We start from the raw sequence: 13,702 nt of genomic DNA, 5'->3' as shown, positions 1-13,702 counted from the left end.
TATTCCATATCTTTCAAACTTCACAGCCCAGTTTATAACCAGACTTTCTGTGAGAATTCCAGTCACTTACCCGGGGCTGGAAGATCTTCACTCGCTCTACAGTCAGATTTTACAAGCTATGGTGGACGTTAAAACGTGAGATGACTGAGACGGAAAGGTGGAAATGGGGCTCGACCAATCTCAAAATTCAGCGCTGCAAGCCCCACTCTAAAAGTTCCATGTTATCTCAAAAGTACTACCTCCAGACTAGGGCTGGCAGGGGGGGGTAAAGTATCTCCTTCGGAACTCCGTTCAGCCCCTGGTTACCAATTCGGCACTGGAGGTTGGTTGAGAAAAGGGGAAAAAGTACCTGAGGTTAAAAGAAAAAAAAAAAAGAACTAACAGATCTTGGAAAAGAATATCGGCAGAGATCCAGACTTTAGTCAAAAAACCAACAGCATGCTTGCAAGGACACTGCACGCTGTACCTAGCAATTACATTCATCATCTTGAGTCTACTTTCGCTACAGCTGCCCTGACTGGAACTGCAAAGTCTCTTCCTCATAGCTCAGTTCTGCTGGGTGGATGGGCAATCTGGTTGTAGTTGTTCCTTCTGTGAGGTTTGTAGGTGAGAAGCTGGCTGAACTCGGTCAGGAGTCTCTCCCAGTAGCAGGAGATATCGTCCATTCGCAGGTGCTCAAGGATGAACTCCTTACCCCTGTAGGTGGAGGCAGGGAGACAGAGGAGTCACACAAAGAACAGACCAACAACATCAAAAGCCAATCGGAAAAATATTATGTTACCTTGTGGCGATCTGCTGGGCGACTGCGTCGTTCTCTTTGACGAACTGTAGAAGCTCCCTGAGGACACAGAGCATGACATTAATGCTCATCGTGCCCACGAGGGAAATTCAAATTCAGGTGTTTTTAAAGTCCTGCTCCGGCAACTACGAATCACCTAAAAAGTCAAAACTGCATATTTTAAACATTTTTGCCACAAAGAAACCTCTCACATCTCTGAGACGGCTGCACTTTGTCCTCAAGCACTGAAAGGGGGGGGTCTGAGAATATCCTTATCTGCGGCTCTCACTGACCAGCGACCTCTCTTAATGTAATTTTCCAAGCAGAGGGTGACGTGTTAAAAGAGCAGCGACAGTCTCCTCATGGGAGGACATGAAACCTGGCCTGGGTACCTGACATCTGAGAGATCCTGCTTGACTGGGATGTAGTGGACCCAGGGCTTGAGCTGAGGGTAAAAAAACTCCTGCCATTCATCCCCAACGTGGAAGACCAGGGAACCACAGAGGAAGAGATGTTTGAAGCGAAAGCTTGCCGCCACTCCCCGAAAGTTAAATAAGTACCTGCGGGGGTTAAAGCGGAATAAGTAAGTATTCATGTACATACTCATGAGCAAATGCGTTATTATGATCCTTTTACACTGGACAAAACAAAACGCCAGCATGTGGCATATTCTGAAACTAAACTAAGCATTTTAACATTAGAATTTAAAGGGGAACTCCGGGGCATTTGAGGCGCATTTCCATTGCTAGAGGTTGTCAAATACTGATAGTAGGACAGAGACAGGTGCAAATTGGCGCTCCCTGTGTGGAGATAGGCTGCGCAAACAGCGCTGCCTGTCATGCGAGGCTAATACGTGGTGGCTAAGGGGCAAGAGCTAACCCTTCCACGTAAAACAACAACTTGCACACTGCAGAAACGTCACACCACTTTATAAACCATCCGACAATAAAGTCACAAGCCTTACCATCAAAACCATATGCATGGTTCTCACATTACTGGCATGGGGACGTTACAAAACAACTTTATAAACAGCATGTAACTCACGCGCATGTGAAAGCCCAAAAGAGTCGATGGACGATAATCCCATATACAAAACAATTATATTCTCTAGAAAAACTGCGTTCATGTATTTAAAACATTACAACAATATTACTGGGCATGTATTATTTTGTATATGTGATTATCGTCCATCGACTCTTTTGGGCTTTCACATGCGCGAGCATACAAATAACCGGTGAGTTACATGCTGTTTATAAAGTTGTTTTGTAACGTCCCCATGCCAGTAATGTGAGAACCATGCATATGGTTTTGATGGTAAGGCTTGTGACTTTATTGTCGGATGGGTTATAAAGTGGTGTGACGTTTCTGCAGTGTGCAAGTTGTTGTTTTACGTGGAAGGTTTAGCTCTTGCCCCTTAGCCACCACGTATTAGCCTCGCATGACAGGCTGAGCGAACAGCGCTATCTCCACACAGGGAGCGCAGATTTGCACCCGTCTGTGTCCTACTGTCAGTATTTGACAACCTCTAGCAATGGAAATGCGCTTCAAATGCCCCGGAGTTCCCCTTTAAGGATAAATCAGTGACTTTAACTGAAGATCAACGTGATGCGTTTGAGCACCTTCAAAAAAAGCAGGTTTTCCAAGGCGTCTTTATGTGTAAAATTCAGCTTACTTGTACTTGCAGTGATCAACCAGGGGGATCTCTTTAGCTGGGGCTCTCCCAAGGGTATCCTAACACGGAGAGAAAAACATGCAATAGTAAACAAACATGAGATAACCCCCCCCCCCCCCCCTCTCAACCAACCGTCACATAAGACGGGGTCAATTTACAAGTAATACAAATGTATTTGACCGTGGCGTGACAGGGCGCCACTGTGACTGACCCTCTCAGACTTCCAGGCCTGGTTCTTGGTGTACTCCGCATCCACCAGTTCTGGATCTTCTCTGGACAGAAGGATCAGAGGGTCGCGCTCCGAGCTGGTTCTACCGAGGGGAAAAAGGAAAGAGCAAGTGGCCTGAAACGACTGCTCTGAGGCGAATCTGGTGGCAAACAGTGCTCACATTTCTTAGGAATACGTCTTGTTGGTCTCAGAATTTCACATGGCTGGTCCTACATTGGTTTGCTGTTGTCGATAACAAATCCCTCAAATACAACTGTTCTCAGAAGGTATTTCCGTCAACAATTGGTGCGAAAGGAAACTAAAATGGCTTTATAGAGTCACATTTGAGTGCGAGCACATGACCCACCTGGAGCCTCGAAAGAATCCTTTGGGCTCTTTCTTCGTCCACGGCCACTGAGCTGCAGACCTAAAAAAAAAAAAGTTACAGGAAGCTTTGATATATCACAGTTCAAGCTCACATTTTTAATTGAAATAAAATCAAATATTAAACATAGTAAGGATAAGAAATAGGGGAACATAACATAAAGAGCTTGGCTGTGTTCATATTGCTTTGAAATGCACCCCTTCATTTAATGAAAAACATTTTTATTTATATTTCCTTCTTGAGCCGAAGTGTTTCACTTTACTTTTTGAGCTCGTCCCTCATCAGATCCCATCTTCCCAGTCCGGTGGGATATATGGGCCACACGGCAGGTCCACCTTCCCAAAATGTCCACGCCGGGTACATGATGTCCTTGTAGTCCGAGGTCTGCAGAAGTCAAACGTACACACGTCGAAAAAAAACCAGTCTGTTAATGAGGATTCGGTGGCGTTCTCAGGCATGCAAATTGCTCCGCCAACACTCTGACCTTACTGAAAGAGAAGATCGGCAGCGCTGGTTTCACCCAGTTGGGCACTTGAGGATAATCCCTGACATTTACCACCATCTCCAGGTCAGGCAGCCGGTCAATCACCTCCAGTATGAAATGTTCCACTCCACTGCAGCTGAAAACGGGAAACCGATGTTAGATATGATAGATTTCTCATCAGAATACACACTAGGATGATTCAAACATATACTTATGCTCCCCGTACCGTGCAGGGAACATACAGTTGTGCTCTCTGTACAGCTTGTGTCCTATGATCTGGTAGTGGGTGCCCACTCCTTTTTGAACCGTAGCAGCCATGGCATCCTCTGAGATTCCCCCTTCAAAGGGCTGAAGGTCATGTCGTAGGACGCTGGAATAGAAATCAAGAGAAAAATGACCTCTTTAATGCTCATTTTAAGTATAAAGCACGTATACTGGAATATCCTGAGTTTATTTTCTGGGATTATAGAGGTAAATCTGCACAGCTCTCACCTGAGATGGCAGCTGCAGTTTGCAGGGTTGCACGCTGTGTACTCTTTAACAGCTCCTATAACCTTTTCGCCAGTTTTCTTCCCCCGCTTGTCTGCAACAGCACACAACAGTTATGCCTAAATATATATTATACCAGGTAATATGCGTTTGACCAACAGGTTTCTTTCTGACTGAAAATGAGATGGACAAGCGACTAAAGACCATAAGACAGGATCTATCCTTTCCTCCTGATCCGCAGCAAAGGATTTATTTTCAATCACAGCACTGAAATTACTTTTCATAATGGCAAACAAGCTTTTTCTAAATCTCCACAGAGTTTTAGGACCTCTTGTTTTAAAGACAACCTTGTCCAAGTCTTAGTTTGTGGGGGGATTTTTTTTTTGCCTCGTGTTTTCCTCACTATAATCTTAATGCTGCCCTCTTTTCGGGGACGGTTATGTTGCCAAACCTCACAACATCGAAATGACGACAACGACCCCAGTAAATATTGTCCAACACGGTGACAGGCGACGATAGCCACAACTTATTATTATTATTATTATTATTATTATTATTTTTTATCGATATTACAGCATAGTTAAAAATTTGACTTCTAGTTTACTCGAGTTTGCTTCTGGGAAAGTTAGCTAGCGCGCGACTCCACCGTCAAAAGTTATCTGAAGGAGGCGCAGCGACACTCAACGGCGCCAAGTCTCGGTGCTACCTTTTTAAAATAACCGCAAAACCCGTAATTGTTTGAAAACGGCATTACCCAATGCATCAGCGGAATTCAGGTCGCAAACTTGCAACCACATCAGAAAGATCCACAGCCACGGGCGCTCCATTTCCCCTCTATCTTCCAGCTTTGTCTGAGGAGGAGAACAAAGCAGAGATCTGCGGTCTGCTACTTCTGGCTGAGTACGGCCATTACGGTAATGCGCACAGACTTTTCTCTTTTGTCCCAATGCTATCAAAAAATAACGTAATGCTTAGAATAAAGTGGCGGTAAAGAGTTACTTCTTCCACTATTAGAAACCAGTTACAAAATTGTAAATGTATTCTTCGATAAAAATCCACGTACAAGATATATTTTTTAAGCTACATAACCATTGCCCCCTGTCACCTCGTTCCTTCATTTAGATTACATTAATACTGACTAAAAGTCTCCCATTTCTGACCCTTTTGTGGTGTAAATGGTTATTTCATGAATGCTCGCTCTTTAAATGTGCCTGATGCATTGAGTTCCTCAGGGAGGAAGAGAATAGGAGGAGAAAAGAAGCCCTCCTGAGATTTAGGCTGTAAGAAGACGGAGACAGAAGGAGAAAGAGGACAGGTGGAGAGGGAGAGCTATCACCAGGAAAGAAATATAGAGAAGCAGAGAGGATATAGTGATGAAATCTTAGAGATTGTCTTTCATATTTGCAAGCGAGGCAATCCAGATCAAATCTGTGGATGTATTTCAGCTCTTGTGTGTATCTCTAGCAGTTTGGACTTCTTTGAGGTTCTCTGATTTCCCTCAAAACTCCTCTTTGGCTTGCAAACACCTCCACAGCCGAGCAACGATGCAACAAATGTGGCTCTCTCTTCTGTCTGTCCTGTGCCTTCACCTGGTCTTCCTCTGCACTGCGGAGGAAGGTCTCGAGTTCCCCAACTTTGACGGGAAGGACAGGGTGCTGGACATCAACGAGCGCAACTACAAGAAGGCTCTGAAGAGATACGACCTGCTGGGCCTGTTCTACCATGAACCGCTGCCGGCCAACAAAGGCCTGCAGAAGCGGTTCCAGATGACGGAGCTGGTGCTGGAGGTGAGAAAAGGGGCCTCGGGGGGGGGGGTGGGAAGAAAGCAAGATCAGTGCTGATATTCTTTCTCTTTTTATCTGGCGTCATCATAAAAGCCGAAAACAAATTTGTACATTCCTGATGTAGTGGTTTCCATAGGCAACAGGACTGAATGCAAAAGGCTTGGAAAGGAATTCATTAATGCGGTTCAAACCATCCTATTCGAAGCTTAAAATTTTGATTCAATTCAATTCAACTTAGTCATATCGCACCAATTCTTGACAAAAGTAGTCCGAGGGGACACTATACAGAGAAAGCAAACAGGGTAAATATAAGTCAGATTAAACACGGTCCAATTTATGTTCAAATCAGTCCCATTCATTGCAGTTAATTTAATCTAATTCAACACAGTTCAGTTAAATATTAACCGAATTTGATCGGTTTGCAAAAAATTTTCCCAACCTGGCAACCCAAATGTTTTTCTACTGGTTTATAAAGGCTCTTTCATGTTCCACCATAAATGGTATAAACTGTTAAAATTGATTTTTCAAAACGTTGAATTTTCTGTCCATCGACAGAGACATTCATTCGTCATTCATTTTCATCTCCACAAACCTTAACTATCCGGTGACATTGTCCTCTGACATCTTCAGGTTTGCAAATCCCTCCAAACCTGCAGAGAGGGTGTCGGCCCCTGTAAAAGCAGAGTTGAGAGATGTATGTGTTGTGACATAAGGAGTTCTGAAAGGCCTTACGCTGCTGTTAACCTAAGAATGTCTCAATGAGATGGAGCTGAAATCTTTTGTTCTGTTGCACTAACTTGTCAAAACAAGTCATTTTTTATTAATTGACCCCCCCCCCCCCCCCCCCGGCTGGAGAACCAGACAGCGAACACAGTGAATTCCTCCTCTGTCTTATTAAGGTGTGGATTGTCTGCTTAACCATGAGCTGAAGAACTGTCAGTTTAATTGACTCGGTCTAAATTTTACCTGTGCTCAAGTGTCAAGCAGTGATTTTAATCCCATCATGTGCACTCCTCTGTGGCTCACATTTATCGAGGGACTGTTTCTAGGCCATTCCGTTAATTATAGCTCGCGCCCATATCCGTTTGACTTCTGTCTGTGACTTAGACATAAACCAGTTTTCACATCCTCATCCTGATTAAGAATAACACGTGTTCTCACACCGTGCGTCTTAGAAGTGTCGTCTCCCCCCCCCCCCCCCCCCCCCTTTGAGCTGTGTTTTCAGTTCTCAGGAGTGCATTTCTGCCACCTTACGTGTACCGTTCAAAAGCATAAACAGCTTGTGAGTCTTGTCCTCAAGTCGGCAAGGCAAAGCAGTCCTGACTAACAGTCTCACCTCTAATATGAATACTCCACAGGGGGTTCTCTGCACCACACACACACACTTTGGTCATGAAAAAAATATATGATGAAGACAGCAGTTGTGGGTGTCAGCTCAAACACACAGCCTAGAAACGCCAAGGTAAGTGTAAAAAAAGTGAAGGAGAGGGTGTTTGTAGGACTGCTTTGATCTCAGGCTCTACTTCCCAGATAAATGTAGTCAGGGTTTTCTTAAAAAACTGAGTGCTGTCAGGAATTTTCAAAATACTGACACTCATCACCTACCACTGGTTCCCCGAGACTTTTTTTTTTTGCTTCACGCTTCTTTTTTTTCTCCTTTACAGACTCCGTCTTTTACATCAGCTTTGACGTAGCAAAAGTTTAAGCAGTGATCTCTGCCTTCGCGTTTAGCTAAAGATCACTCTGGTACACCAAGTTGCTCATTTGTCAAATTGTTTGTTGTGAATTCACACCCAGCTTACAGCTCAAGTCCTGGAGAACAAAGACATTGGTTTTGGAATGGTGGACTCCCAGAAGGATGCCAAAGTTGCAAAAAAACTGGGTATGACATTTATATCACATCTATTGTGCATATTGTGTTCTTCTTGTGCCACACTACTTCCATATTCACATGACTTTGCTTTCCATACACACCTGTAAGCAGTAATGCCATTTAGGGCAATAATGTATTGACTACTTTACAACACATTAGAATACAAATTGGGCAATTTAGAGTTCACTAAACAGATGATATATCTGCTATCTAACCAGGTCTGGAGGAGGTGGGCAGCTTGTATGTCTTCAAGGATGACCGTGTGATTGAGTTTGACGGGGAGCTCTCGGCAGACACGTTGGTGGAGTTTCTCCTGGATGTGAGTGGCGAAAATTCACAGTCTTCAAGCAACAGAAGCAGTAAAATATGTGATTCAGATTAACGCACGATTGAGTTACAGCCTTTTGTGGCAGTTTCCCTTGAAGGAGTTAATGAGAGCGATAATGTGCCGTGTCTCCATGCTTATACAACTAAATCTTTTGGCATTGTGTGAAATAGACCTTGCTTTTGAGGCTCAACTGGGCTCAGTAGGTGCTGCAGGAATGACAATATCTAGCAAACAGATATTCCTGTGATATACCAGCACGGCTAGTCTCGGCTCCATCTTGTCAACCACAAAGTAGCCCTGCAAACACACCGTGCTTTTACTTCTTTTCATGGGACATTGTCTGAGAGACTTCTCAGTCTTTCAGCAGAGGAACTGTAATTTTTTTTTGCCTTCCAGAGTTGATTTGGAGTGAAAAATCACCTTACTTTTATCTTAACATCCCCCAGGTGCTGGAGGACCCAGTAGAAATGATCAATAATGCCATGGAGCTGCGAGCCTTCGAGAGAATGGAAGAAGACATCCGCCTCATTGGTTACTTCAAAGGAGAGGATTCGTGTTAGTTTCCTGGCATAACATAATTGAATGCATCTTTTTTTCAGTTTATGGGGAGTGTATGATGGGTTGAGAATACACCTACACGGTCACTGTTCCCTCGGCTAACAGAGCTACAGTACATCACCATGAAGCCTAACGGCCTGTTAAAGAGGAACCTGATTCCAGACACTCTCACTCAGTCTCACGAGAGGCTTTAAATAGTCTCTGGCTCTCCATCTAATAGGTCAAACATCAATTATAGTTTCTCAAAAAAAAAAAAGGGATAAAGTGAAGCAGGGAGAATGCTATCTTGTCTGATATGACAGTGTCACGAATTTTCATTATAAAGCCTATATCTGTCCAGAGATAGGTTGGTCCTTGGTGGTGACCTTGTTGCTGGCAGAGCCAGGGGCTCATTACAAGCGTATAAAACTGTATTAAGAGAGACTTGGTTACTAGAATGAAGACAGTGGAATCATGATGCTGGGAAATTGAATGAGTAGAATGGGTTTTACCGCTTGCCTTTCACATCATAGATCTGTCTAAGAATGTGACCAGAATGTGAACGATGGACTTTATTTCTTTTACTTTGTTTTTCATCAGTTGCTCAAGTTCACCCGACTTTCTCTCTGTTACCCGTTTCTCTCAGACTACAAAGCATTTCAGGAGGCCTCGGAGCGGTTTCAACCTTACATCAAGTTTTTTGCTACATTTGACAAATCTGTAAGTCTAAGAATGACCGTTTTGAGTCATTTTGTGACTTTTTGTTGCCCCTGGTGTCCCAACAAAAGAATAAAACAGATGAAAAATAGATGAAAATTACCAGCTCTACATGTCCAACGTGGAAAGGAGAGAGAATAAGATGCAATATTGCATATGGCTGATACTTAATAGATATTTTAAAGGTAGTTTATATCTTATTACAAAAAAAAAAGCTTTGGGGTGAAGGTTTGATCTATTGTAAAGGCATGTAGTACACTTAGGGTAATAAAATATGTTCCAAAATGCACAAATAGATGTGTTTACTGAAGTGTTCAATGACCTTTAATCCACCCATTATGGCATTACAATGACATCCTTGCATGTTGCTTTGTTTTAGGTCGCCAAACATCTTTCCCTTAAGATGAATGAAGTGAATTTCTATGAGCCGTTCATGGAGGAGCCGGCCATCCTGCCCGGCAGACCTCTGTCAGAGATGGACATTGTCGAATTTGTCAATCAACACAGGAGGTTGACTCGACTTCTTTATGATGGTTTTTTCAGAAATAGAGAGACTTTAATTAACCTGGGACGTATTGACAATGTGCTCTCTACAGGGCTACTTTGAGGAAGCTCCGGGCAGAGAATATGTTTGAGACATGGGTGAGTTGTTATTTCTCTCATTAAAGCAGATGGAAATGGCTTCCTAAACTTTTTCTACATAACTGCATTTGCCTTTAACCGGTTCATCTTGTTCTGACAACTCTTTTCTATCTTCAGGAGGACGATATGGACGGGATACATATTGTAGCCTTTGCTGAGGAAGAAGATCCAGGTCTGTAGCACCATGTCAGAGCTTTTTGTTGTTTAAGATTGCAGTTATTTCTCTTTTTTTTTCACCTGGAGATAAGGTCATGCACATATGCTCTGTCATCCAAAGATGGCTATGAATTCCTGGAGATCCTGAAAGACGTGGCCAGAGACAACACCAACAATCCGGAGCTCAGTATCGTCTGGATTGATCCTGATGACTTCCCACTGGTCCTGCCTGCCCATGAATTTGACATTTCTAACAAAAGCCTTTCTTAAAACGACTCTGAGTAATTATTTATTTCCACAGTCTTATTCTTTTATTTGTTTTTTTCCCCCTTCAGCTAACGACTTACTGGGAGAAAACCTTCAAGTTAGACCTATTTAGACCTCAGATCGGCGTGGTCAATGTCACAGATGTAAGTCTGACTTTTAAAATAAAAAATACCAAAGAATGAAGGTCCCAGATCTGGACTTTGTGGTGCTCTGCGTTTCAGGCCGACAGCGTCTGGCTGGACATGTCCAATGACGAGGACCTGCCCACCGCAGAGGAGCTGGAGGACTGGATTGAGGACGTTCTGTCGGGGAGGGTGAATACTGAGGACGACGACGAGTTCGCGGACGACCAGGAAAACGATCCCTACATCACAGAAGACAGCGATGAAAGCCACGACCGAGATGAAGAAGACGACAGCGACGATTAAAACTGTCAAGAGCTGGAGGTCCAGCAATTCATATATGAATGAAAATACAAGCCAGAACTAGCACAGAGTAGCAGAATCATTGAACAGGAATAAAAATCTAACTCTTTCTTTTTTTATTTATCATACAAAAAAGATAAGAATGAAAGGAAATGTGAGGTCTTTAAATTCTAAGTTGTTGACGATGTAGATGGTAGCTTTAAAAGACAGATTAAACGGATGTTTCATCATTGCAGGTATATTTGTGGCCTACTTCATCATCAAATTAGCCCAGCACCTGAAGCTGTACCTCACCAATGATACTGATATCTGTAATAGAATTTTTTTCGTTTTTTTCTTGCACCACTTGGAGGCAGCATTTGAGCAACAATAACAAGGGTATTGAGCTTGGACCTTAAACCAAAAGAAAAAAAGCTAAAATATGCTAAAACAATCTTGCATACGAGAATAAACAACAAGCGTGAACATTTAAATTGTATCATTTCATTTAGATGTGCGCACACTTACAAACCCGCATCAGAAAGAATTGGGTGAAATCCTGGTGAGCGTTAATAAACTTTAAAAAAAAATTCCCCAGTGACTACATGCGTGTATTCTGTTATTTTTTTGTTTTGTGAGAACACACAACCTGTCCCGACTGACGCCGGTGAAATTTCTTCCCCTCAATTAGCATTTTCACCTTGAATTATTCAAAGACCGGTAAATAATTCAGTCATATCATGCCTTTTAATGGGAGCAGGGAGCTGGACATTGAGGCAGAGGAAGCTCCGGAGGTGAAGGAGGCAGGGCGAGGTGGTCTTGAAAGGCTGCCCATCGACGCCCGACAAAGTGCATAAGGATCAGACACAGTCCTGCTGAACATGTAACACTGAACATGAATAAGTAAAACCGGGCTATGCAGGAATCATTGCCCCCCTGGAGGTGGATGCAACGCAGTATGTCAACAAGATGTCTGCATCATGGTGTGGGATTTACACTGAATCTATGCCACCGCCAAGAGAACATTGAACTCTGAGTGTCTGTGTGCAAATGTGACCCGAGGCAAGTAAACATGCCATCCTCTCCAGAGGAAAAGGATCTACAGAGTCATGGTGCAAGTGTTGTGATGTTCTGCGAGGCCTTTAGGTAACAGGATTCCTGTGAATGTCAGCTGTGATCAGGTTTTACATGAATACTGACTACCAGGAGGGTGGAGAGAACGATTCCTCGCAAGAAAGAAAGAAAGAGAGGATGAGACCATCACGAAGTGGGTGCTTGGAGTTCAAGAGGATCAATTTAAATCAGCAAAGAACAAAGAAACGACGGCAGTAGGATGTATTAACGTGTTAGATTTCTGTTCAAAACCGAAGCAGCTCGGTGCTGGAGGGGTTTCCACTCATGACTCAATCTACACATAACCAAGTCATTACAGACCAAATAGAGGAAACGAAATGAAAAGGAGAAAACATTCCATTTAGATGCAAATGCTCCTCATTTTCCTCTCAATGCATCCTCTTCGTCTTGGTCCTGCTGCGGTGCGGAGCGGGCCAGTGCGGGAGAGGGATTAAGCCAAGGACAGATGAGTTCCGACAGGCAGCCTCGCGCCCCGGGCTCGAGGAGGGATGAGGCTGTTCGTTTTTCAGCGCCGGACACTGACATTCATTTACCCACAAGGCTCGGCTGCGCAGCTCTGACAGGCTGACGGCAAACCAATTACAGCTGAGCACCATGACAACAAAAAGCCACCAAAATGAGGCCAAAAAAAAAAGCTGATATTTGGCCCAGGCATGTCACACAGCAGGGCAGGACAGCTAATATGCAGCGACAGAGGGGACTGTTAGCGAACCTGCAGCCCGTGCAGGACGCTAGTGCACATGGAGAAGCCAATCAACTGAACAGTGGGGACGCATATAATATACATATAATCCATGATGACATTCTTCCTCTTCCCAACAATCAGTTTCAGATATCCCGAATATCACTTTCTCCAGGAGCAAACATAAAATCATCACCAGTCCACCTATAAAATGCCACCAACGGCTTGCCATAGAAGCATCGAGGTTTTCAGGAGTAATCAAGGCAAGCAGATAAGAACCAGTATGATCCTCTTTCAGACAGTTTAAAATCCTGCTTCTGGAAATCAAAAATGTTTCCCTCCATTTTTGGCAGAAAATATAACTGTTTTGATCCTCAACCTCCCGTTTTTCCCTCTTTTGGGGTCCTGCAGGTCTTAATTTAGGGGGCCACATGCCCCTAACCCCAAACCTAACCCACGTCTTCACATATTCCTTAAATTAAGACAATTGCCACAAAGACAATTGAAAGATAAATGGATGGATAAACTGGTAAATCTTTGCGTTGTGTGAATATTTAGAGGGTTAGTGGATTTATTCTAATGACGATAAGCTTAATAGACCAGCAATTCAATCTCAATTTAAACTTCTTTTCACAGATAAGGAACTAAAATTGCCTTGACATTCGGACACAGTCATTTGTGTCCCCGAAACTGGATCGAACCCTTTCGTTCGGCTTCGCCTCCGAACCCAATCTCGTTCGGGGGCGAAACCCTCTGTGGACAAAGCAGGATCATCACAGCACAACTGCAGCGCCTGAGCTGTTTTACAAACGTTCATGAGAATGTTTTATTCGTTTTCTTTTTACAAATCCTAATGCCGTGAAACTGGGGTGTGAAAAAAATAGAAAGGCAACAAAAAAAAAAAAGAAGTCTTACACTGCAACGTTACCATAAAGCTGTCCGTCAAAAACCAAACCATGACAGAGGACTGTAACCTGGCAACAGGATGACACATAAGAGGGGATGAATGGAGGAAGGTAAGGGCTGGCCATGTGATCTGGAATGGGATACACACACACACACACACACACACAGGCTTGTTTACATAAATAGATACAGTGTAAAAACAGGAGGCACAGTCACATTGGGAACATACAAAGTTTATCCGTCAGAAGGTACAAAA

At 43.4% G+C, this 13,702-nt stretch overlaps 2 protein-coding genes across 2 annotated transcripts; one reads left to right on the top strand and one right to left on the bottom strand.

Annotated features, from left to right (window-relative positions):
• Positions 1 to 419: 419 nt before the first annotated feature.
• On the bottom strand, positions 420 to 4,882 carry poglut1 (protein O-glucosyltransferase 1). The gene is made up of 11 exons (XM_075477654.1): positions 4,771 to 4,882; positions 4,020 to 4,110; positions 3,754 to 3,897; positions 3,528 to 3,663; positions 3,306 to 3,427; positions 3,026 to 3,085; positions 2,662 to 2,761; positions 2,451 to 2,509; positions 1,171 to 1,338; positions 782 to 838; positions 420 to 696 (listed from the first exon to the last, which is right to left on the bottom strand). Exons 1-11 carry the CDS (start codon positions 4,841 to 4,843, stop codon positions 540 to 542), a joined length of 1,167 nt encoding a protein of 388 aa, XP_075333769.1. The 5' UTR covers positions 4,844 to 4,882; the 3' UTR covers positions 420 to 539.
• LOC142391677 (calsequestrin-2-like) lies at positions 4,794 to 11,221 on the top strand. Its single transcript, XM_075477655.1, has 12 exons — positions 4,794 to 4,930; positions 5,551 to 5,803; positions 7,598 to 7,682; positions 7,892 to 7,992; positions 8,448 to 8,556; positions 9,185 to 9,258; positions 9,635 to 9,765; positions 9,852 to 9,897; positions 10,015 to 10,069; positions 10,175 to 10,275; positions 10,389 to 10,463; positions 10,542 to 11,221. Exons 2-12 carry the CDS (start codon positions 5,561 to 5,563, stop codon positions 10,746 to 10,748), a joined length of 1,227 nt encoding a protein of 408 aa, XP_075333770.1. The 5' UTR covers positions 4,794 to 4,930; positions 5,551 to 5,560; the 3' UTR covers positions 10,749 to 11,221.
• Positions 11,222 to 13,702: the final 2,481 nt, after the last annotated feature.

Source organism: Odontesthes bonariensis, chromosome 11 (assembly GCF_027942865.1).
Source record: "Odontesthes bonariensis isolate fOdoBon6 chromosome 11, fOdoBon6.hap1, whole genome shotgun sequence".
NCBI lineage: Eukaryota > Metazoa > Chordata > Actinopteri > Atheriniformes > Atherinopsidae > Odontesthes > Odontesthes bonariensis.
The sequence above is the reverse complement of the archived record's forward strand: the minus strand, read 5'-3'. Positions and strand labels throughout refer to the sequence as shown.